Raw genomic sequence first — 27,195 nt, forward strand, 5'->3', positions numbered from 1 at the left:
TCACCTACTGTAATGAACTGAAGTTTTCATTCAAGTGTGGGTAACATGAAGGCTGGCAATGAACTTTTAGGATCACCCTTCTAGTTACCACAGCAACATCCTTTGTCATTGGCAGTCCTCAAGGTCCAAGGAACAACTTTTCAAGGGAAAGATTTCTGAAATCTTGAAAACTATTTTTCAATTGAAATAGTGCCCCTAGGAGCAGAAATCTGCAGAAATGCATATTTGATGAATTACTGAGGGAAAGCTGTGAGAGGAAGAAAGAATGCAGAGGTGACAGAGTAAAGGAAGCACAGGAGGAGAAATTCTCATTAGTTCCTCATCTTTTACAATTCTCTGTTGGGAAGTGCTTTATATTTTACAAAGAAGACTGACTTTCTACAAGGCTGGGAAAGTACTTGACCAATGATGAAAAATGCTTTGTTTGAAAGACATAGCTCTACTAACGTAATAAACAAAACATCTATGCCTTGTGTTGATGGAGATGAAAGTTTTCATAATAAAGTGGCAGCCATAAATAGCAATAATAATTTTATATGGTGTATGTTTACCTGAACTTTTTCAAAAGAGGAAAGCTGTCAAAAATAAATCATTGCGGGCTTCCTTGGTGGCGCAGTGGTTGGGGGTCCACCTGCCGATGCAGGGGACATGGGTTCGTGCCCCGGTCCGGGAAGATCTCACATGCCGCGGAGCGGCTGGGCCCGTGAGCCATGGCCGCTGGGCCTGCGCGTCAGGAGCCTGTGCTCCACAACAGGAGTGGCCACAGCAGTGAGAGGTCCGAGTACCGCAAAAAAAAAAAAAAAAAAGAAAAAGAAAAAAAATCATTGCAAATAGATTTGTACTCTTGGTTGTAGAATGTGGCTTTGTCTTACTAAGGAGATAAGAGTAGATATATATGCTTTCCACTGGAAAGCAGACCTGAAAGTACCATAAGCTGCCTTCCACAAGCCATTGAAAATAAATTCTCAGCTCCTTCTCATTCGAAGTCCTCTGTTAGATTTTCACAGGAATGTAAGTGGATATTGGTTCAGAGCTCACTAGACTATTCTTACCTTCAGTGTCCCTAAGAACAGTGCTTTCCAAACTGGACCTGCCTTTCCTCATTTATTATCCATGGTTGATCTTAAACAGGGCGAAAGACAAGTGGGAAGGAATAGAGAAGAAAAAACTTAGGAAATAAGATCCCTTAAAATCAAAACTTTAAAAAAGTTAAAGATGATTTTAAAAATCATGGTGCATCATGAAGGTAATTTATACATTTTATCCCAATCAATGTGAAGTTCAGATTATTCCAGTTAGAATAACAGGAATCCTGCCATTGTTTTATGCCAAAGTTTTGAGAATTACATAGCAAAGGAAGCACAACTATGGATCTAGCTAGAAAAATATCATCTTCCCAGAATTTGAGGAGAACTTATGCACCATCCTTTCCACAGAACTGACTTTTCACACCGTAATATTTTAAAGTCCTAAAATGTCTTAGTAAAATTCCTACTGACACAAGTCTCAGTGTCAGTTCCCTGTGCTGGGAAGCTCTTCTCATGGGGGTGAGTCAGACTTGCTGGCTGGCTTTATTTTCCTAAGTTGTCTTGCTAATATTAAACCCAAAATTGCTTCCCAGCATTTTCCATCCAATATACAGAGTTCTGTGGGAAGTCTACTTCCACTTATATATGGTATCTTTACAGGATCTATTTGGAAGGAAAACCTATGCTACTTCACTGGTAAACTCATGCCAGATTAAAATGTAAACAAATGTGATTTTTTTTTCTTTTAGTTAAAAAAGTCAAAAAAGGAGGCCACTAGGTCCTTTCCTTTGCTTTCTGACCGAACTGTAGTATCTAATTTCATCTGCCTAGAGATCTTTCAGATTTCTAGTAAGTATTAGAGATTTAAACGCTTTTCTCTGTAATCAATACCTGAGGCAGTACCTAGTATAAAGATTGCAACCTGTATGCTGGGTTGTATACTAGATACTAAACTCTAGTATAAAGATGGCAACCTGGAAGCCTACAGGCTGAATTCTGCCCTTCAATAAGATCTCTTTGACTCATGCAGTGTTTTAGAAAATGAGCCAGCTTTTTAAATTTGGTTAATTAAGAATATTAAAAAAAACCCTCAGATTCCTGATTTCTTGAGAGATTGGCAATATTAGACTCATGCTCTCCTGGAAACAATTAGAGGATCTCCAGTTTGACATAGTCATCACCACTCCCTACTGCCCCCTTTATTAAGACCAACTATCTTTTGCTAATTATCACTGTACTTTCACTGTTGTTTTTCCAAAACCTAACCTACTTTACTTATTTATATTAGTTGCTGGTCCCTGTAAGCATTTGTGTTTGAGACTCCTATTGCAACTCATGATTTCAAACATTTTTAAAGTATGGGGATATCTTATAATTATGTTTTTGGCATCTGTTACCTAAAAGATACAAAGGAAAAATTCTATAGCTTCAGCAATATCTTTAAATGAATTTCTATTTTATAAATTACAATTATATCTACAAATATTTGTATATTTATATGTGAAGAGTAATACTGAGTATATGGATGAAGCACAGAGCACACACACAGGAGTGAACCTTTTGTTCTAACTCCTAGATTTTCCCAGGGATCCATGAGACAAAGGTTGGGAATCACTGGTCTAGTAAAAAGAATTCTGGACTGGGAATCAGAAAACACAGTCTTGAGTTCCATCCTTGCACTGGATAGGCCATTGGTTGGTGGTTTGAGGCAAATTAGTCAATCTATTGGGGCACTGATTTTCTCTTGTGCAAAACGAATAAACCGGATAATTGTTGAGAACCTTTCCATTCATAAAACATAATAATATATGCCTTATGAGGTTTTTTTTTTTCTTTTTTTGGTACGCAGGCCTCTAACTGTTGTGGCCTCTCCCGCTGCGGAGCACAGGCTCTGGACGCGCAGGCCCAGTGGCCATGGCTCACGGGCCCAGCCACTCCGTGGCATGTGGGATCTTTCCAGACCAGGGCATGAACCCTTGTCCCCCGCATCGGCAGGCGGACTCTCAACCACTGCACCACCAGGGAAGCCCTGCCTTATGAGTCTTTACACCTATTACAAAAACCCAGGCAACTATGGGACCTCCCCAAAGTGTACCTGGGTTTTACCTAAAGACAAAAGGTTTATTAGGGAGGGAACTGCCATGGAAAAAATGGAAACACAGGGAAAACTGCAACTCTCCTATTTCCAAGTTTATATACAATTTTATATTCTCCGCTCCAAACCATGTTTGAAAAACTAGCAGTATATTTGTGAGTAAACTGTCTTAAAGAGAACTCAGCATTATAGATATATTTCATTTGAGCTCAGATATTTGGGGTATAATTTTTTAGGCATATAAGTTTATGGGTTCAAACGTACATATTCTTTTCAGATCAAAGGCGATACTGTTTACAAAAGCACTTTGAACACTATAGTATTATCTAGGATTATCAGATATTAAAATGCTGCTATTACCTGATATTCCCACCTGACTCCAAATCCTGTGCTCAGAGCCTTTACTCCACCACTGCCGCCCCCAGGGTTTCTATGCTCAGAGAGAATAATGCCAGATACATAGACATGTTCAATGAATACTGATAAGTTTAAAATACTTGCGCTATAAGTCCAATGATACTAGCACACAATAGTGTGTTTTTTCAGTATATATTGTAAAAGAAAACTAATACTTTAACTGCACCCGGGGCATCACTCCATCTCACAGTATATTATATTGCCTTAGAATTTCCTCTGTCAGGGAAGCCTATAATAATAACTGCAGCAAATTCAAGTTTCTTACATAATGCCCACTCTCACCTTCTTTCTTTTAACAGAACCCTGACTTTGTTCATGACCAATATGTGCCCAGTTAAAAATATTCATCAGATTCTCTGGTAGCCAGAGGTGGTCATGAAACCCAGTTCTAGGCAACGATTACAAGTCTTCTGGGTAGGACTTCCACAAAGCTATGGTTCCCCTAATGTAAAAAAGGGCAGACACCACTAGTATATTCCTTTTACTTTCATCCTTCCTCCCTCCTTGCCTAAAGCAGGGACACAATACATGGAAGAGGAGTGTCCACCTCATGACCATGATGATGAAATATACTGACAGGAAAAAAAGGAAGAAAGGGAGGAAGGAAGGAAGCCAAAAGAGTGTGAGTTCCGCTGCCTGTCTCTTAACTTCCTGCTGAGAAAAAAAATGAATCCCTATTTATTTTTATTTATTATTTAAGCTAATCTTGTAAATTTTCCATTACATATATCCAGGTACAATCCTAATATAATACAGAAATTGATAATCCCAAATTATCAACAGGAAGTAAAATAAGAATCTAATAAATATAAATTACAGTTTCTGTGGTATTATCATGCCTCTCTCTTGAATCTAGAGTTCTTAGGTATTTTGAATCTTTCATTCCCTAGCATTACACTGAACCTAACTAAACAGATCTAGCTCTTATTGACCTGATCTTTAAAGACACTATAGAAATTCAGGGACATAAGTTAATGAGTAATATAAAAATTGTTTACCAAAAAAATTGTTTTCCAAGAGTTGTGGGTGTCAAAAACCATATGCAAGTTTTGTTTTTCTTTGTTTCCGGATTCCAGAGCCTCCTGACCAACATACCTTAGAGCACTGATTTGCCCTTAATAGTTTACAGGTGTGCCAACTGCTGCTTCAGTTCACAGGTCTGGCGGGTAGGGCCTGGAGTGATCAAGCCCCCGCTGCTGCTTGCCCCCGGCCACACCAGCCCGTCCACTTACCTCAGTAGACTCTGCAAACATTCTTACTGCCTGTGTGCAAAACAGCGTTAAAAAGGCTGGGAAGCACTGCCCTATATGACAGCTAGATGCCATCAAAATAATAACAGCAATGGAAAAAAAATTACCTATTACAGTGCTCTATGGATCAAAAATTAGCTCACACACATCACATCATTTTATTCTCAGGAAAATCATGAGTGGTCAGTAGGGCGCTTATATTTATTATCAAGGTTCAGAGGTGGTAATGTGCCTAACACACATTGCTAGGAAATGACAGAGCCAGGACTTTTGAGTAAAGGATTTCTGCTCTAAGCCTATGCTTTTTCTGACATAGCTCCCTGTATGACGAATAGTCCACATTTGCACAGATCTTTGAAATGAGTGTTTTGATTTCATACTCTGCAGAAAGTTCAAATGGTTTTCGTTTGTTTTCTCTTGTGACTGCCATGCAAATACTAACATATATGGAAACTGATACTCTCTTTGAACTTAGCAAGACTGAGAAAGCACAACACTAAATGACACATTTAGGCCGTACCAATTTTCTTTTTACAGCTCCCATCCCTGACACCCTGAGAGCCAACCCTTGTTATTTTGTGTGAGTAGAAAAGAGAGTTTTTGCCCACCACTCTCCCCAAGAGTACCTATTAAAAAGAAAATAATACGTTGCCGTTGACCATGCTTAAGTTTTGCTTTGTTTTGCCGAACACAATTTCTCATTGCCCTTTCCATAAAAGGGAAGAATAGAGAGAAACGAAAGAAACTATCAAAAGTAAATTACATTTTTAACATATAAAAGGAAATATGAATTTTAAATATAGGGTAATTACTGTCGAGAGGTATTACTGAAATAAAAGGAATTTAAGTTTGCTACTCCTGTTTTAGAAAGCTAGACAACCAATAGATTTCTGTGACTAGATACAATATTTTAATTTCTTTATAGCAATGGAGAAACAAAGAGGATACATGCACCAAAATAGGAAGGTATGAGGAAACTCCTATAAGTAGCTATTATAGACAGATTCAAAAGCACAAGTAATATCTATAATATTAACCAAATATTAATTCACTGTTCAGAAAGTGAGCATGCATGGCATAAAACAATAAGTTTAAGCAAACATAAGTTACAGAATACAATATGCAGTGGTTACGGAAGTGAGCCTGTGGCAGGTTTGGAATTCCATGTTTAAAGACATGGGCTCGAGATCCAGAAGGTTCAAATCCTGGTTCTATCACTTAGCAGTTGAGTGCTTAATTTTTAGTACAGAAGAAGTATTGATTTCTTGATTCTATCAACAGTTAAGATTAGTAAAATTACAGCATTATATAAAAAGTAGAATTCTTATCTTGATTGCTTATTTTCAATAGTACTTTTAAACTAAATCTCATCAACCACAAAATGTCCACAAGACATAAAGTAATTTCTGCCAACCAGTAGCAAGTAAGCTGAGATTATAAACTGGAATAACATAAGTGCAACACTGTGGGCAAGTTCATGGTAAAAGCCAAACTAACCTGGTTCCATGAAAGGCTAAGCACATTTGGAAGACAATTCAATTCTTCCAGTACATACTGAGTATTCCATCCTATTCTACAAGACTGAGTCACCACTGCCTCAATGTTATCCTATTACTCCTTATCCTCAGATGTAGATTAAACATTGTCTTCAGCAGCTAACTGTAAACATAAACCCTACTTCTCAGGACACGTGACTTTTCAACATACTTAATAAGGGGCATGTCTATACTGGCCAAGTAAAAATCTACCTTCAGAAATCAAGTCCTTTTGGTGTCCACAAGTGTTGATCAATGCATGTGTGTTCCACTGGCAAGTTGACTTATGTTAAGTCTAAGTAGCACATCTTATCCACCCTGTTTGAACTGTACATCCAAATCTAATCTAGGGCATTCTTCACAGGATTAGAACAAAAAATTTCACAACTTGTATGGAAACACAAAAGACCCCAAATAGCCAAAGCAATCTTGAGAAAGAAAAACAGAGCTGGAGGAATCAAGCTCCTGGACTTCAGACTATACTACAAAGCTACAGTAATCAAGACAGTGTGGTACTGGCACAAAAACAGAAATATACATCAATGGTACAGGATAGAAAGCCCAGAGACAAACCCACACACATGTGGTCACCTAATTTATGGCAAAGGAGGCAAGAACATACAATGGAGAAAAGACAGCCTCTTCAATAAGTGGTGCTAGGAAAACTAGACAGTTATATGTAAAAAATGAAATTAGAACACTCCCTAACACCATACACAAAAATAAGCTCCAAATGGATTAAATACCTAAATGTAAGACTGGACACTATAAAACATAGGAAAAACACTCTTTGATACAAACCACAGCAAGTTCTTTTTTGACCCACCCCCTAGAGTAATGAAAATAAAAACAAAAAATGAACAAATGGGACCTAATGAAACTTAAAAGCTTTTACACAGCAAAGGAAGGAAACCACAGACAAGACGAAAAGACAACCCTCAGAGTGGGAGAAACTATTTGCAAATGAAGCAACTGACAAAGGATTAATCTCCAGAATATATAAACAGCTCAGGGAGCTCAATATCAAAAAAACTAACAACACAATTAAAAACTGGGCAGAAGACCTAAACAGACATTTCATCAAAGAAGACATACAGATGGCCAAGAGGCATGTGAAAAGATGCTCAATATCACTATTAGAGAAATGCAAATCAAAACTACCATGAGGTATCACCTCAAACTGGTCAAAATGGCCATTATCAAAACATCTAGAAACAATAAATGCTGGAGAGAGTGTGGTGAAAAGGGAACCCTCTTGCACTGTTGATGGGAATGTAAATTGATACAGCCACTATGGAGAACAGTATGGAGGTTCCTTAAAAAACTAAAAATAGAACTACCATATGACCCAGCAATCCCACCATTAGGTATATACCCTGAGAAAACCATAATTCAAAAAGAGACATGTACCACAATGTCCACAGTAGCACTATTTACAATAGCCAGGACATGGAAGCAACCTAAATGTCCATCGTCAGATGAATGGATAAAGAAGATGTGGCACATGTATACAATGGAATATTACTCAGCCATAAAAAGAAACGAAATTGAGTTATTTGTAGTGAGGTGGATGGACCTAGACTCTGTCATACAGAGTGAAGTCAGAAAGACAAAAACAAATACTAATGCATATATATGGAGTTTTAAAAAAATGGTACTGATGAACCTACTGTCAGGGGCAGGAATAAAGATACAGACACAGAGAATAGACTTGAGGACACGAGAGGTGGGGTGGGAAGCTGGGGCGAAGTGAGAGTAGCATCGACATATATATACGACCAAATGTAAAATAGATAGCTAGTGGGAAGCAGCAGCATAGCACAGGGAGATCAGCTCAGTGCTTTGTGATGACCTAGAGACATGGGATAGGGAGGGTCGGAGGGAGGCTCAAGAGGGAGGGGATATGGGGATATATGTATGCATATGGCTGATTCACTTTGCTGTACAACAGAAACTAACACAGAATTGTGAAGCAATTATACTCCAGTAAAGATGTATAAAATATAAATTAAAAAAAACAAAGCTAATCTAGGTAGGAATATATACTTTGTATTATAAAATAAGATGTCTCCAAAATTTAAAGATACACTAAAATTTCCACAAATTCGTATTTTTTTTTACCTTCAACTGCTAACTTTACAAATTTTCCTAATATAAACACAAATGTACAGAAGTGTTTTTAAACGTGAAATCACATTTAAAAGCAAGAAAATGCAATATCCTGAGCAATCATAAAACAGAGAAACCAATAAAGAATGAAATTCTGGGTCAATAAACACCTTGAGCGAATATTGAATGAACACTGACTGCTTGACCTCAATTCTCAAAATAATAGAGTAACACACTAACGCTGCAGAAAGCTATCCAAACACCCTCGTTAGAACACACCATCTTTGTTGTCTGTTTCTGGAATTATGTGTGTTAAGAATAACTTCCAATTATACTCTCCTAGTGTTCAAATTGACTTTGAATCAAATCACTGTTCTAAGCTCTATATAAACCATATTAAGTCTTTCTAAGTCAATATTCATTTATAGCCAAACACACACATGAAATCACACTCAGTGCTGTACCCTAATGAAATGGGAACAACTCCCACAAGTTTTCCTTACGTAGATTTTAAGTTGGCAAGCAGGTTCTGTACTTGGCAAGGAAATGTTTCATTTCTGTGGGAAGTTCATTCGGTTTCCATCTTGTCAGGGTTTCGTTTTCCATGACCAGACACAGGAAAGGTCAGCAGTGGGCACAAAGGAAAGCACACATGCACGGGATGCTCAGGTGGACAGAGACACAGCCTGCTTCTGAGAAAGCTGGGTGCCCCGCCCAGGGAGGCAGGACAGGGGACAGGAGGAAAAGTCAGTTTATATGTAACCTCCCTCAGCTGAGCCTTCCCCAGTGGAGAGGTCTACATGCACCCATACACACATATCCATGAATGAATGGCAACCTGGTATGTTTTTAAAGTATTTACGTTTTACATGTAAGTTTTAATAACTTCTCACTCTCAAACAGGCCCAGGCTCAATCCACACTACTAGCAATAAGCTTTACACAAAATATAAAGAATATTGAATTTGATATGAAACAACACAAATGAATATCTCCGTAAGTTATACCACAGTTCTTACTAGAAGTGAAAATGGTTAGATTTTAGGATATTTAATTAGGTACTTCCCCCAAATCAACAGCCTACTTTACTGGGATGTTTGGGGATTATTTTGGATAGTACCAATTAATTCAGATTCAAGATGAAATATGAGAAGTCAAAATATGAAACTGTTCTTGAAAATGGCAATTTTCATCCTATAACACTTTACAACATCTTAAGGAAACAGGTTTTTTGTTTTTGTTTTTAAGTTTGAAATGACAATCTCAAAGAGAATATGTCAACAGAAATCCTTTGAATAGGATGGATGCACATCATTTTATTTTTCCTTAAAGATATTACACCCTGTGAGTATTCCGCTATTTTAACAAGGCTTAGGCTCTAAGAATATGAATACTGACAAGCAACTAGAAGGCCATTTCCCTACCACAACTGGAATAAAAAAAAAAAACCTACAACAAAAACCTCTAATCCGAAAGGCTGGCTAGCATTCATCAGGCCTCATGAAATTCGGAACAACTCCAATGAAGATGGTTACATCCTATTTCCAAATGCCTTTATTTTTAAATCTGTTTTCGGTATCAGTGATGTTTATGTCCTCTATTTTTGTTAAACACTCACCTGTGATTTTTTGCAGCAAAGGTGACAATTCAGACTCCTCACAAAAGACTTGAGCCAACGCTTTCTTCACTTTTTCTTCACCTTCACCCAGGTCTTTGTCCACTGAGAACTCTCCACTGACAGAATAAATATATATCAGGAGGACCAGCAGCTCTTCGGGGCTGTAGTCATCATTAGTCCTCTGGTTCGAAGGCTTAATCATGGGAAGCAGCTGATTTAACACAACAGACATTGTCGACTCCCCAATGCTCTGAAATAAAAGGGGGGAATAGGCACATATGTCAGTCTTGTACAGACGTAATTTATGCACTACATCAGCCCAAAGATAGCTTGCAAACAAGTCTGTGATGTTCACTGACTAGATTGCTTTTTATTTGTATGTTTCTTGTCCTGGAGAGAATACTGCAGGCAATTTGGCATTAGAGCTGTTGTTTTGAAAGATCTAGTTCATAAAATGGCTGGTCAAGTTGCATACCCTTTTCTATTATCTTACATATTGCTTAAAGAAATAAGAGCCATGTGTTTTAAAACTAAAAGTGTACGTAGTTCAGATGCTAGAAATTTTAAATAAAAATATTTGTAACATAATATGATTAAAAATTAAAACATGCTAGCACCTATATGCTGACATTCCTTCAGAGGAATTACTTTAGATTTTATAGCATATTCTTTTAATATTCTTTAAGGTAGCAAATATTAGTCAGAATAGATTTTCTTTTTATAACAATGAAAAGTCATTTCTGCTAAATCTGGTCAAACTGGGTAATGACATTTCAGGATATCTTTGGGTTAGTCTGAAGATAATTCACATTTAAAGTTTAAAAAAAATGTGCTTTTAGATATTCCACCAATTTCCTGAGTGATATTTAGCAGAGAATTTCAAAATTCCTTTCATGTGATAACAGCATTGCATTACTGAGTTAGCTGCATAACTTCCAATGCACTATGCACATTTCTAGTACAAATTCTGAGGTTTTTGGTGAATAGATAAATCCCCATTTTAAACAATGTGATTTAATTCTACTTATAATCTAAAATAACCCTGTAAAATAAAACGCAACTATTTGTATTTATATTAAAATCAGGGGCCAAATGATCACGAGTTACAACTTTCACGTTATTCATTCAGAAGCATTCACTGAGCATCTACTATGTTCCAGGTACTACCCTGGGTCTGGGGAAGACAGCAGTGAACGAAACAAATCCTCTGCTATCACAAAGCTTACATTCTAATGGGGGAAAACAGACAACTTAAACCTAAGGAAGTAAAATATATAGTATTTTAAATGGTGGTAAGAGCTACTGAGAAAAATAAAGCAGGAATGAAAGACGGGACTTAAGGGTGTGTTTATGTCAGTAAATATGCACTATTATATTTTTTAATTTTTTTAGACCATAGTCTTTTATTTATTTATTTGTTTGTTTGTTTATTTATCTATTTTTGGCTGCGTTGGGTCTTCGTTGCTGCGCGTGGGCTTTCTCTAGTTGTGGTGAGCGGGCGCTACTCTTCCTTGCGGTGCGCGGGCTTCTCATTGCAGTGGCTTCTCTTGTTGCGGAGCACAGGCTCTAGGTACATGGGCTTCAGTAGTTGCAGCACATGGGCTCAGTAGTTGTGGCACGCTGGCTCTAAGGCACACAGGCTTCAGTAGTTGTGGCCGCGGGCTCAGTAGTTGTGGCTCGTGGGCTCTAGAACACAGGCTTAGCAGTCGTGGCGCGGGGGCTTTGTTGCTCTGCGGCATGTGGGATCTTCCCGGACCAGGGATTGAACCCATGTCCCCTGCATTGGCAGGCGGATTCTTAACCATTGCGTCACCAGGGAAGTCCCTGCACTATTTTAAAGAGGAAAAGCCGTGTTAAGAAGGGAGCATTGGAATAAAGAAAGACCTATAGAAACTCTCTCTCTCTGAATGAAGTTGATGGCAAGCAGCTGATTGTGGTTCTGTATTGGGACGACTACCCAAAATGAGCTTTTCAAGTCATTTCCACACCTGGGAAAATCTGGACATATCATCTCAAGGTTAAGGTTCATAATTACATTTTTTGGTACATGGGAAACAGCTGTTACCATTTATTTCAACTAAAAATCCTGGATGTTCACAATGTACCAAACAAAACTAAAATGGAATGACTAAAGTACAAATGGAAAAGAACAGAATGGAGATTTTAACTGTTATGTGGTGACAAGACATGGTTTATCAAGTATAAACATACCCACTTCTCAAAGGAAATGGCTGAAAGGTTTGAAGGCATCCTAGGACTGTCCTGTAGCCTCAGGAGTCTCTTGGGAGGAATTTTCAAGTGTTTGTTCTTTACTTTAAAAGCTGCCCGAAAGCAATTTAAAAGAAAGGAGCTGTGTGGCTGGCCTGTTAAAAGAAGGGCCATGGGGGCTGCAGCTTTCGCTTTTTATTTTTTACCCTATCACCAACTCCTTGGATGACATTAAACAGATTCTTCCATTGCTTTATATCCCATTTCTAAAAAGCAGCTGTATACATCAAGTATCTGTCCTATAGGAACCCTGTGATTCTCTCCCCAGAGCAAAAATATATATTTTTTTGCGATAGTTATAAAAAGTAAAACAGGGCAGGGTAATCATCATAGTCATTTAAGAAGATTCACTCACTAACATCTGGCCATCAGAGCATCATTTTCAAGTTGTTGATCTGTCACTGGAGAGCAAAATCCCTCCTCAGTGACACTGCAGCGGACTTCCATTGGCTAGCTCGTACCTCTGCACACCAATTTCTAAAATTACACTTTAATCTGCTTAATGCATCCGAAGAAGTTAATAACTGAGCTGAATACAAAGCCAAGAATACTGATTAGTCTTAAAGAGGCATTAGATTTTGTGGAAATAAAGAGATTCCGTTTCAAAAAGCCACATTCCAATCTTGACTGTTCCACTAGCTAGTATTTTAACCTCTTTGGATCTCAGTAAACTTCTTAGGATGTCTTCATCTCTAAAATTACATGATCGGACTAGAGGGTGACTGAGTTCTTAAGTCATAGTTACGCTAAGATCTCCATTTTTACTTTCTTCTCCCCCTACCTTAAAAAATTACCATTGGTGGTAGAAGGCAGTGAATCTCGCTGTTCGCTACACAGCAAAATATAACAATAAATACTTGAAAAAGAAAAGCCTTCCTATAGAAAGAAATGTAGATGCAGAAATATCGTAGATATGTGTGTAACATGGGCTGATATACATTCACGTATTTCCTAACTCTGTCCACTGAGAAGATGTAGAAGTAGTTACATCCCAGTAGCAATGAGCACTCCAGTGGTCAGATCTTAGTTTCTAATATCATTCTCCAATAATAGGAACCAGAGATCCTTGGAGATATGGCTGATTCTAGGGATGGGGCGGGGAAAATACAAGAAGAACCTGGAATATCTTGTAGTGCCAGAAAGTAAGGAAGTCCTTAGAAAACAAACAAATGGGGGCATGTCAAAACGACACAAGAGGGCTTCCCTGGTGGCACAGTAGTTGAGAGTCCGCCTGCCGATGCAGGGGACACGGGTTCGTGCCCCAGTCTGGGAAGATCCCACATGCCGCGGAGCGGCTGGGCCCGTGAGCCATGGCCGCTGAGCCTGCGCGTCCGGAGCCTGTGCTCCGCAACGGGAGAGGCCACAACAGTGAGAGGCCCACGTACCGCAAAAAAAAAAAAAAACGACACAAGAGACAACTGGGAGATCTCCCAGTGGTCAAAGCTGGAATGATTTGCACAAGAGAATAAGTAAAGTAGTAGTAGTAATGGATTATAACCCAAAGTATCAAATAAATATGCATCATTCCACACTGGTAATGAATAAGTGGTTGCATTAATTAATGTAGGAGAAGAGAAATATTCCTTAACAGAAGAATTCCAAATAACCTACCTACATAAGATACTTCTCCTCCTGGAGACAGAACTTAATCGCCCCACATCTTAAGTGTGAGCTGAACATGGTGACTTGCTTTTAAAAAACTGTGTATGGAAAGGGGAGGGAGGAGTGACTTAGTCAGAGGATCAAGGTTAACATCACCAGTGATAAGTCACATTGATATCACCTGTCCCAAATATGATGTGATGAGAATGGCACTTTACTTTTGCAGTATTCTTCTCCCAAGCCCATAACCCCATGACAAAAACATCAGATAAATCCTATTTGAGGGACATTCTACAAAATGCCTGACCAGCACTCCCTCAAAACGGTCAAGGTCATGAAAAATAAGGAAAAAATGAAAAACTATCACACACCAGATGAGACTAAGGAAACATAATGACTAAATGTAATGTGATATCCTGGATGGGATCCTGGAACAGACAAAGGACATTAGAGAAAAACTAGTGAAATCAGACTGAAGTCTGGAGTTTATAATTAATAATAATGTACCATGTTGGTTTCTTAGTTTTGACAAATGATTGAGGATACACAATAGTGTAAGATTTTAACAGTAGGGTGAGGGGTATACAGAAATTCTCTATTATCTTGGCAAGTTTTCTATAAATCTAAAGCTATTCTAAAATAAAACATTTATTGGAAAGGGAAGAAGAAGGGGAGGGGAGGAAGGGAAGACAGTAAGAGACAAAGCCACGTACATTTTGATCTCTTTTCTGTCAGACTGAAAATTCCAAGACAAATGATTTCAGCTCAGTATGAGGAAGAACTCCTACAACCAGAGCCAAGGTAAGAGACTGACTCAGGAAGCAATGAACTTCCCATCAAAGCAAAGGGAAGCAGGGTGATCTGGAAATGATGAAGCAGAGAGAATCCCATGACACCTTGGCTTAGAAGGTGAACTAGACCTTCCTAGTGCTATCCATAAAAGCATGACTCCAGACTGGATGCATACCCATCTTCTGATCTTCTCTGCTCTTAGAATGAAACCTCAACAAGAAGGAAAGAAAACATCCTGGATGAAACTTCCTAGACTGAAACTTTTTTAAAGGTAAAAGAAAGAATCTGAGGTGGATTAAAAATGAGGAGATGGGAGTAAGATTTTATGCCTGGGTTTGAATTCTGGCTGTACCACTTATTAGCTGTATGACCTTGGGTAAGTCTCAGTTTTCTCATCTATATAAAATGGAAAGAGTATCACAAAGGCCTGCATATCAAGCAGTCCCAAGCCACAGGCATTTTCTTTCTTTCTTTTTTTTTTTGTGGTACGCGGGCCTCTCACTGTTGTGGCCTCTCCCGTTGCGGAGCACAGGCTCCGGATGCACAAGCTCAGCGGCCATGGCTCACCAGCCCAGGTGCTCCGCGGCATGTGGGTTCTTCCCAGACCGGGGCACGAACCCGTGTCCCCTGCATCGGCAGGCGGACTCTCAACCACTGCGCCACCAGGGAAGCCCGCCACAGGCATTTTCATAATACTGGGACGATTGCTTAAACTACTTTGTGGTTTAAAATAGAGTAACCCCACAATGGGACAGTCTTTGTAAGGACTCAAACATAAGGGGAGGCCCTCTTTTCTGAGGGTTAATTTTAAGGAAAGTATTTTCCCTTACATTTGAGGATACACAATAATAGTTCTTGTTTCATAAGGTTATTCTAAAGATTTAATAATAGGAGTCACAAAGCACAGTGCCTGGCACATAGTCCCTGATAACTACTAACTATTACTATTGGGTTGGCCAAAAGGTTCGTTTGGTTTTTTCCACAAGATGGCTCTAGTAGCACTTAGTTGTCTTTAACTTCATTCGAAACAATTTGGTTAGACTGTATGTGACAGCTGTCATATCAGCCCATATTTTAAAAAGACATCAAATTTGGTGAATTTTTGTGTAGCCATTTTGATATTGAAGATGGAAGAAAAAAGCAACATTTTCGGCACATTACGCTTTATTATTTCAGGAAAGGTAAAAACGCAACTGAAATACAAAAAAAGATTTGTGCAGCATATAGAGATGGTGCTGTGACTGATCGAACGTGTCAAAAGTGGTTTGCAAAGTTTTGTGCTGGAGATTTCTCGGTGGACAATGCTCCACAGTCGGGTAGACCAGTTGAAGTTGATAGCGATCAAATCAAGACATTAATTGAAAACAATCAACATTAGACCACACGGGAGATAGCCGACATACTCTAAATATCCAAATCAAGCGTTGAAAATCATTTGCACCAGCTTGGTTATGTTAATTGCCTTGATGTTTGGGTTCCACGTAAGTTCAGCACAGGAAACCTTCTTGACCCTATTTCCGCATGAGATTCTCTACTTAAACATAACAAAAACGTTCCATTTTTAAAACAAATTATGACAGGTGATGAAAAGTGGATACCGTACAATAATGTGGAACGGAAGAGATCGTGGGGCAAGTGAAATGAACCACCACCAACCACACCAAAGGCTGGTCTTCATCCAAAGAAAGTGATGTTGTGTATATGGTGGGATTGGAAGGGAGTCCTCTATTATGAGCTCCTTCCGGAAAACCAAACAAATAATTCCAACAAGTACTGCTCCCAATTAGACCAACTGAAAGCAGCACTCAGTGAAAAGCATCCAGAATTAGTCAAGAGAAAACTCATAATCTTCCGTCAGGATAACGCAAGACCTCATGTTTCTTTGATGACCAGGCAAAAACTGTTACAGCTTGTCTGGGAAGTTCTGATTCTTCCACCGTGTTCGCCAGACATTGAACCTTTGGATTTCCATTTATTTAGGTCTTTACAAAATTCTCTTAATGGAAAAAAAATTCAATTACCTGGGAGACTGTAAAAGGCACCTGGAACAGTTCTTTGCTCAAAAAGATAAAAAGTTTTGGGAAGATGGAATTAGGAAGTTGCCTGAAAAATAGCAGAAGGTCGTGGAACAAAAGGGTGAATCCATTGTTCAATAAAGTTCTTAGTGAAAATGAGTCTTTTATTTTTACTTAAAAACCGAAGGCACTTTTTGACCAACCCAATACTACACAACTACTACTATTGCCTACTACCCCACTGACTCCCTTCTTACCCAGCAGAAGTGATTAAGACACTTGGTAAGAGAATGAAATACCTTCCAGGAATAAGAAGTTAGCAGTCTCAAAGGAGGCAGGAACAGCCTACAAATACTGGATGTGTAACCACATCTTGGAACTTAACTGCAGAGTTAGTCAAAGGTTAAAGGCAATATAAACATTATTAAACACTGCCATTAAAAAAGTACACACAGAGTAAACCACAACCAAAGGGAAAAAAATGGCTTCTTTATAAAGTACCAGGGATTAAATTTCTCATTCATTTTGATATAAATGGGCTTACTAGTAGGAGGTGGAAGACTGGAGCTGTGTCTGGAATGACAAAAACTTTTTTTTTTTTTTAATTCTGCAGACTGGGGCTTCTGTTATTTTTGAATGAATCCCCAGTAACTCCATACAAAAGGCCCTCTGTAAAATGCATGTTATGTTTAGAAAAGCCAACTTTGGGGCTGAATTAAGACACCTCTGCAAAGTCAGAGTCAGTCTCTGTGCTGGAGACCTCTGCAGGCATGAGGTGCAAAGGGGCCCTATGCAGTGTGGCTGCAGAGCAGGCCTGCGGCTCCACACCTGTTCCTCTGGAATGCAGAGCCTGCAGACGCTTAGGGGAACTCTAAGCCACTCCAAAGTGCTGCTCTGCAGAGAACCCATCTCTACAATTCCTCCAAGCTTCCGCTCAGTTAGCGGGTGCGGGCTCAAGGGATGCTGCCAGGGAGTGCCTAAGGCCCTTCTGCCCCAAATATCACTTGTGTTAATGGCCTTTGCCATTCTTGCATTAATACTTGCCACAAGGCCTTAAATTCCCATAACTAAAGCCACTCTGCTTCTTTGGGGAATGGGCTTTACATGCCCCAGGGAAAATGCAAAAGTGTAACTTGGTGGGTATAAAGATGATTAATTGCTGCTCTCATGCATTCATCAACAAATACTTACTGTGCACATACTACGTGCCAGACACAAGATTCAAGGAACTTACAGGAGAGTGGGGATAGGAACAAACAGTCATGATGATGCAGTAAATAAGTGCTTTAGTAGAGGTATTCATTTACTTTGGAAATAGAGCAGAGCAACACCTAAATCCTCGAAGAGGTGGTACCTCAACTGAGTCTTAAACAATCAACATCTAATATCAGGGAGGAGCAAAGCTCTGAGAAATGAGTGATGGGATAGGATCCTTCATTCCTTCCTTCAACAACTATTTAATGCACACTTACTAAGTGTGTGGTAGGCAGAATAACACTCCCTCAAAGAGACCTACACTCTTGTCCCCAGAACCATAAACATGTTATATTATATGACCAAAAGAACTTTGCAGATGTGATTAAAGTTACAGAACTTGAGATGGGGAGATTATCCTGCATCATCTGGGTGGGCCCAATCTAGTCACATGGGTCCTTAAAGTAGAGAACCTTTCCTGGTTGTGGTCAGAGAGAGATGCAATGATGAAAGGTCAGAGAGAAGCACAGTGTATGTTTTAAAGATGGAGGAAGGGAGACATGACCCAAGGAATGCAGGGGGCCTCTAGAAGCTGGAAAAGGCAAAGAAACAGATGTCCCCTTAGAGCCTCCAGAAAGGAATGCAGTGCTGCCGTCACCTTCATTTTAGTCCAGTGAGACCAATGTGGAACTTCTGAGCTACACAATTACAATGTAGTAAATTTCTGTTGTTCTAAGCCACTAAGTTTGTGGTGATTTGTTACAGCAGCAATAGAAAATTGATGCAAGTGGTTTATGTGAGATGGGGCATGTGAAGCTCTGCATTAGGCCCATAGCCCAGTCAGAGAACCTGGTAAAAAGTAGGGCTCCATAAATACCTGCCCAATGACTAAACAAACAAGCGAGAGCAAGCAAGAATTGGTTCCTGGGTGGTACGTATTCCATCCGTGTCACTAGGGAGCCAGTGAGTGCCTTCAGGGTTGTCACAGAAAAGGAAGGCACAGAGACACACCACATTTAAAATTTGCTACTTAATAATTTGCTCCCTAATTGGCTACTTAAATTTGCCTAGAATTAGTCCAAAATCATGCAATTGCATAAGCCAATATTTAACAGGCCCAGGATAATCATATAGGACAGTGAGTTTCAAAGTGTGAGCCACAGAATTGAGATCCCAGAGACCTTTTCAAGAGGTCCATAAGGTCAAAACTATTTTTATAAAAATATTAAGGCTTCCAACACCTGTTCTCCTCAAGATTGAGGACTATCAAAGAAAAGGGGGGATCACAACTGAGCAGGAGGTCCCTCGGGTACAAATTCTTTCCACATCCCCCGTTTCTTGTTTGTAGGAAATAGGCTTCATTCAGCCTCCTTGACCTTCCCTGAGTTCCAAAGGGCAGGTTCAAAGAATTACTAATTAGGGAAGGGAAGGAATACAGAAACAAGGGAGAAGCAGTCAACAAACAACAGTGCAGCCTTGGGTAAGGGTCCTGGTTCCTCCTCAAGGAATATACATAACAATATCTTTGAACTCTTCTGCAGAACTAAGGCCTCTGCCCAGGTGGAGGATGGTAACTTCAGGCTGAGCACAAGATTCCTGGAGCACCACCCTGCTACCTACCACCCCACCAACCAATCAGAAGAAAGTCACACACCCTGCAGCCCTCATCCCCAACTTTGCCTATAAAACCTTTTCCCCCCAAACCATCAGGGAGTTCAGGGGTTTTGAGCACAAGCCACCCGTTCTCCTTGCTTGGCCCTGCAATAAACCTTTCTCTGCTCAAAAAAAAGAAAGAAAGACAGAAAAGAAAAAGAACAAAAAATACTAAAGTATTCTTTGCCTTGTTGACATTTGCACTAATAGTACAAAAATAATGGTGGGTAAAAGTGCTGGTACCTTAACACAGATCAAGGAGAAAGGCTCCAAACTGTGATAACATTGCATTTTTGAGCACTGAGTTATGTACTCACAGTTGGGATTTCCTAAAAAGCCAGTTTCACTTAAGAGTGCTCTTGATGAAGCAGTGAAAATTATTAATCTTACAAAATCTCAAAGCTTAAATAAATGTCTCTTTAATATTCTGTGTAACAAAATAGGAACTATGCATAAAGTGCTTCTGCTATATACTAAAGTACAATGGTTATTTTGAGGAAAAGAACTTGTGCAAGTATTTGAGTCATAAACTGAATTGTTCCTCTCATGCAATATCATTGTTACTTGAAAAAATTTCACATAGAGAAATTATAATTAAAACTTGGGTATTTGGCAAACATTTTCTCAAAAATGAACAAAGTGAGCCTGTTTCTTCCAGGAAAACAACTTACATGTTTATTGCCAAGGATAAAATTCTGGCTTTTAAATTAAAATTCAGATTTTGGAAAACTTGTATCTGCCACTGCCAGATTCTCTATACTTAAAGACGTTTCTGATGACATCTACGGCAACATTAAATATGTGATTTTTTTTCTTTGAATTGCACAGTGAAATGTGTCAACATTTGGAGGAAGACCTGCATACCTCAGTGAGCCAATGTTGTCCAAATGACCCATGCATGATGTAAGGAAATCAGGCATAGGCAAAAGATCCATGCAAAATGCAGGATAGACAAGTGGATTTTAATGTAAAAGAGTACAGAAAGCTCATTGATACACTTTCCAATTCCACATTACAAATTACCTTTAAGAAACTACTACTTGTAGAGTCAAGGTATGGTATCAAAACACAATGTCTGCAAACATGAAAAGGCGATCAAAATATTCCTCCCTTTTCCAACTATGTATCTGCATGAGGCTGGATTTTCTTCAAATATTACTTCAACCGAAACAACATATGGCAGCATATTGAATGAGGAGGCAAACACAAGAACCCAGCTGTTTTCTCTTCAGGGAGACATTAAAGAGATTTGCAAAAATATAAACCAATGCCATTCTCACTTTTCTGTTTGTTTGTTTTGGAAATACAGTTCTTCTTCATAAAGTATATTATTTATGTTAGCTTGTAACAGGCTTGTTATTTTTTTTTTATTTTTATTTTTTAGCGGTACGCGGGCCTCTCACTGTTGTGGCCTCTCCCGCTGTGGAGCACAGGCTCCGGACACGCAGGCTCAGCGGCCATGGCTCACAGGCCCAGCCGCTCCGCGGCATGTGGGATCTTCCCGGACCGGGGCACGAACCCGCGTCCCCTGCATCGGCAGGTGCACTCTCAACCACTGCGCCACCAGGGAAGCCCGGCTTGTTATTATTTTTAAAGGAATTGATAAATAAATATTTTAAACTATTCTCAGTTTTAATTTCTACTATAGTAAATACTAATATTTACTGATTTAAGGATGTCACATCCTAAAAAGAAAGCTCATTATTTTCTACTGTCTTTTCCCCTTCTCATGCCACATAGGTCCTTTAAATCAGAGCTTCTCAAAATTTAATGTGCATGTGGATTACCTGGGGCTCTTGTTAAATGCAGATGCTAATTAACTAGGTTTGGGGATAGGGCCTGAATATTCTGTATGCCTAATAAGTTGTCAGGTGATACCAGTGCTGCTGGCCAGTGGACCACATTCTGAGTGGCATCTGGACTGGATCGCTCAACAACTTCTAGACTGCAGTGTGTATGGGAAATAAACCATCTTGTTTGAGTCACTGTATTTGTGGATTCTCACCTTAATCTGAATACTAAGTAATATAACTCATAAATCTACATCTCCAGCCAAATTTCTCTCCTTTGCTTGCTGCCCATACAGTCAACTGCGTATTGGACATCTCTACTTGTATTGAATATATCTCATCTGCAAATATAATTCAACATGTCTAAAACTGATATGAAGATTTTTACCCCACTGTCTGTTCTGCAGTCTGTATACCATACTGTTGTGTGATACTATCATTCTTCCAATTGAACAAGACAGAAACTTGGAGTCTATCACAGCTTTCCCTCGTCCCTGGCACATCAAATCAGCCACCAAGTCCTAATGATTTTATATATGCCTTCCTCTACCGCCTAGGTTGCAACTACTATTATCTCTAGTCACGATTTATCTCATTCTGAACCAAAAATTTGATCTCCTTAAAGTTATTTCATGGTTTCCACTGTCTTCAAGATAAAGCTTTTATAGGACACATGCATTTATTTTAGCTTTGTGGCCCTAATTAGCCGTTCAGCCTCATCCAGCATGAATCGTTTCCTTACAGGCTACATTTCAGTTTTGCTGAACTACTTGCATTTGCCTCTGTGCTTTTGTACATGCTTACATCCCTGCCTAGAATGTTTTTCCCTCCCTTCCACCTGGTCTCACAATTCAACTAAAACTTTATCTCCCCCGACTTTCCCTGTGTGTTAAGTGTGCCTACTTTGTGATCCCTGAAAAGACTCTACTTCCCTCTACCATGGCTCTTATCACCCTGAATTTAGTTGTTTATTCATTACACTGTTTATTCATTAAATGTCTAACTCCCTTCTAAGACTGAAAAATTCTTGATGGCAAGAACCACATCTTACTCCTAATGGTATCTCCAGCTCAGTCCTTTGAACGTAGCTCAAAAGTATACTCATCTCTACAATGAAGTAGTTGACATCAGAAAAAGAGAAATGAACATTTACAAGGATATAATTATGATTATTTCATTTAATCCTCCTGATCACCCTGTAACATTGGGCATTATTATTTCAGAGGAAGAAACTGAGGTTGAGAAAGGTGACTTGTCAAGGGCATCAGCTGGTGAATAGTTGAGCTGGGATCCAACTTAAGACTGTCCTTCTCCAAAACCTACATCTGATCCACTTCACATTTCCTCTCCAGTGCTTCCCAGTCAGAGGGAAATCAGAGTTTGTGGGGAAGGGGAATCCAGAGCCTTGAGACAGGCTATGATGCTAGGATTCTGACTGGGACAAATCACCAAGGGAACTCAGCAAACAGCAGTAGACCAACTTAGCGTGTCAGAGGCGATCTACTGACTTGCAGCTCTTTAGAGTCCCCAGGTAAGGTGGATGACTGGCTCCAGAACCTCATGCAAGGTTAAAAATCTCTGGTGGAGGGTTATGTACTTACAGTCACAAACGTTAAGGCAGAATTTCTCATTCAGGGTGTTTCCACGCCATGTTTACCCTACACGCCTAAGCCTAAGGGACAGCTGGCTGGGGCTCAGGGCAGCCAGTGCCACTGGGCCAGTGGCCTCCAGTCCTGTGTAGCTGTCAACCCAGTGTGTCCTTTACAAACAGCATAATTTTCTATGTATATCTACAACTATGTAAATAAAAGGATGGGACATGCTGAAGAGATATGAACAAAAAGGAATCAAATCCTGAAGTCATCAAAGAGGGTGGAAATGGTCTCCAGGAGCAGCTAATTTAAAGATGGTAGATTGGGACCACGGCATGGGCTTCAGATGAGAAGCAGCAGGAATAGGGTCGTATAGATCAACGGTGTGGAAGTTGAACAGGCTCAGTTCCCTTAGCAAGAGAAGTGGGAAGAGGGTAAGACACAAGACAGAGAAGGGCAAAGATCATTCAGGGCCACAGAGCCCATTGTTAGAACCTCTGCTTTTCTTCTGAGATGAAAGGGATTTTGAACAGAGCAATGGTATGGTCTATGTTTTAAAAGGCTATCACCCAGGTTGTGGTGAAGAGAACAACAGACTTTACAGAGGCAAGGGAAGCAGAGAGACAGGTGAAAACAATCTCAATAATCCAATCCAAGAAAAAATGGGGCTTAGACTGAGATAGGCACATTGGAGTTGGTGTGAATTGGTTGAATGTGGAAATATTTTGAAGCTAAAGTCTGCACAGTTTACTGATGGATTGAATATGAAGTATGAGAGAAACAGAAGAGTCTAGAATTATTTCAAGGTTTTTGAAGAGGTTCTGAGTAGGAAGAGGTGTTTCAAAGGAGATAACAGAGAAGGCAGAATTGGAGTGAAATGTATGAATAGGACAGATACAAATATTCCAGAAAGGGGGATGGGTGTCTGAGCTCAGGACAGGCAGAAAGGGACCAAAATGAATGGCAGGATTCTGGAGAGAGCAAAATAATGTCATAGACAAGAAAGTTGGAAGAATGTATCAGAAGACAATAGAATAAGCAGACGTAAGGTAGCACAATGAGGCTGATCTCAAAGTATGAAAGTGTTTCCTAAAATTTATCCCTCTAAGGGGCACTTGGAACTTGCTGGCATTCTGTGTCTGTGGAGCAAACGATTCCCTGGCACTGGGAAATGGTGAAATCCTCAGCGGAAGTAAAGACAGATTCTACAAACTTTCTCTCCCACTGAAAATGCCCATGAGAGAAAACCTGTAGTAGAATCACACAATGAAATAGTACACAGCAGTGAGAATGACCTCCAATTTCATAAAACAACAATATGGATGAATCGCACAAGTAAAATGTTGAATGAAAGAATCCATAACAAAGAACATATTATACAATTCCATTTATGTAAAATACAAAAGCCAGGGAAAACTATCTATGTTTTTAGAAGTTCCTACCCCTTGAAAGGAGGGAGTAACAGGGAGGAAGAAAAAGCAGGGCTTCCAGGGTTGCTGGTCATATTGTATTTCTTGACCTGGGTGCTGATGACACAGATGTTTTCAGTTAGGAAAAATTCATTGAGTTGTACTTTTCTACAGTATTATATTTTACTTCAATAAAAACTTTTAAAATGCCATTATACCGGGCCACATTTCCTGCATCCTGGGAAGAACAGAGCTATCTACTTAGAGTTCTTATTACAAATTAGCATTTACCCAAAGCAAGAGCAGGAAAATATAAGAAGCTTACAGGAGTTATCAAATTATCTAATTTGACTGCACTTACCTTCAGCTATGGGTAAAGGCTAGGGCCTTGATTTCAGAGAAAGATGGAAAGAACAACTTTTAAAGGCTGTTCATTTTAAAACACACATGTTTTAGGGGGGATAGAAACTTTTTTTGTAATGTTTTTTCCCCATCTCTTGGGAAATGATGTTACGCTGTGCTTTCAAATAGAACTGCCAAGTTTAAGAGGCCCTTTTCTGTACACAGGCCAGCTGGGCCATAAGTTGCATGAAACGAGGGACAAGCTACTTCTTCAGAGAGCAGAACAGAATACCACAGGGAGTTGGGGACCGTGTATCTAACAAAATCTCCAGCCATTTGTCTTTATCTGGCCACCTTTAATGATTTAAGAGCCCTCTCTGCCATGTTATCATCAATCAATCACAATGATTGAGCAGTATCTAAAAAAACCAGAGTTTTTAAAATGCAACTATCCGTGACCTAAATTTCCTGCTGGTTCTGTTGGCCCCAGGTTAGGCCAGTTTGTCTATCATCAAGGGAGCCAATAAAAATAATAAAAACAGGTCAATGCTGGGCTTTCTGAAGCCTGTATAAGAATATTCACACTCCTCCAATCAGCGCCAAGTCAACGTGTCCACTCTTTGCTTGAGCTCTTGATAAATTCTGTTCTTACCAACAAAATATCCCATAGAATGTACACATTATCTAAAAATCCATTTTTTTCTTCCTTGCTTGCTTGCTTTTTAATCTGGCTAAGAAACAATTTAACAGCTCTTAACAGGCAACTGAAAATGATGTCATTTTGTTGACTCCAGGAAAGGAGTTACATTTTGACAGATTAGGGGATACATGAGAAGATGAAAATATAAATTTTAGCTATCTTAATGGAGAATGGGACACTGCACTTCAAAGCCTGTGAGAGAATTTGAATTCCAGGATCCATAGTGCAAAGCAAAGACTACTGAATGGGGAGGAGACAGAAAAATGCAGGGCAGAGTGGGAGGGAGATGCAAGAGGAAAGGGATTTGGGGATATATGTATACCTATAGCTGATTCACTTTGTTATAAAGCAGAAACTAACACACCCTTGTAAAGCAATTATACTCCAATAAAGATGTTAAAAAAAAAAAAAAGTGCAGTGCAGGCATGGGTAAAAGAGGCCAGCTTAGAAGTTGCCTGTGAAAACCACAACAATTATCTTAAGTATTATTTCAAAACATTTTGTATCACTTGACAGGAAGTAAGAAGGAAAGGGCGATGCACTGTCCAAGGCCTCAAGCCCCCTTAGGAAAGTGACCAGCAACACAAAAATTCTACTCAGTAACAAAGCACCATTCCTCACATGCACCACCTGCCTGCAGAAGCCCGTGAGCTGGGTGGCAACCCCCTGACCATAATCTCAGGAGGCTGGGCCATCTTATTCAGAAGCAAGTCTGGAACACTCTCTGCTCCAGAAGGGAAGTTTGGACAAACTCCAGAAGATGCCTAAATGCCAGACTGGAGACACACAGGCACAATCGTGAAGGCAGCCAACTTGACTTGAGTGGTCTCTCCTTTCCTTTCTCTGACTTTGCCCCTCCCTTTCTCTACCAAGTACTCAGAACTCACTGGCTTCTTCCTAGCACCAGTGAATGAGCCATTCCTCCTCTAAGAAATGAATGACTGATGGCCGAACTCTTCCAGGAGGATTCTGCATTTTAAAAGAGGAGAAGAAAGACAGAATCTAAGAGGAAGTGAGATGACTCTTTAATGATTAAGTTTCTGGTTCAGTGGTAGCTGGGCAGCAACCACCTGTCATAGAAAGTCTTTCTAGAGCTCCTCAAATAACATTTTACAGAAGTTAACTAAATGCCCTAGTACAGATTCAGAAGTAAGTATCTCATTTCCTTAAAGAGACAGTATGAAAGGGTGTGATTTAAGTCCCACTCTACCACTTAAAAGGCATTTAACATCTCTAGGCTTCAAGGTCTCGGTAAAAAGGAGGATAATACCACATCCCTCACCAGACTTTTAGCTCAGACTCAGACTTTCATGGAATATCAATGAGATGAGCAGTTTATAAACTATAAAGCAGTTTGTACTTGCTTTACTACTATATTTATTACTACTTTACCACATTCTTCACCAAAGCCATATTTCTATTCAGACAGAGGCCTGGGGTCCCAGATGTACTTACGCACCTCCAAAGATTCAGCAGCGCACTGCCCTCCACCACCTGGACTTGGCCACTTGTTGAGCGGTGTGCTTACGCCACTGCTACACTGCCTCACCTCCACACTGTCAACGCTCTCGGGCTCCCTCGGCACAACTTGATGGCTCCCTCATCCCTACCTAGTGGAGGCCACACCAGCAACATGCCCACATCCAACCCAACTAGTCTCGTGGAGGCTCTGGCCTCCCTCTTGGTCACCCTGAGAACACCACCTGAAAGAAAGGGCAGTTAACCCTCCTTATAATAAACTTTAAGACCAATGAAAGGCAGGGGGACTGTACAGAAGTGGCATAAAG

At 39.7% G+C, this 27,195-nt stretch overlaps 1 protein-coding gene across 2 annotated transcripts in view; it reads right to left on the reverse strand.

The window, feature by feature from the left end:
• SCFD2 (sec1 family domain containing 2) overlaps positions 1-27,195 on the reverse strand; it is a 405,336-nt gene that overhangs the window by 217,776 nt on the left and 160,365 nt on the right. For both annotated transcript variants that reach the window (XM_032633104.1, XM_032633105.1), the window contains exon 5: positions 10,052-10,301. In XM_032633104.1, the coding sequence (XP_032488995.1) occupies positions 10,052-10,301 (250 nt within the window). The remainder of the gene's footprint in view (positions 1-10,051; positions 10,302-27,195) is intronic.

The sequence above is a fragment of the Phocoena sinus genome, chromosome 5 (genome assembly GCF_008692025.1).
Source record: "Phocoena sinus isolate mPhoSin1 chromosome 5, mPhoSin1.pri, whole genome shotgun sequence".
Lineage (NCBI taxonomy): Eukaryota > Metazoa > Chordata > Mammalia > Artiodactyla > Phocoenidae > Phocoena > Phocoena sinus.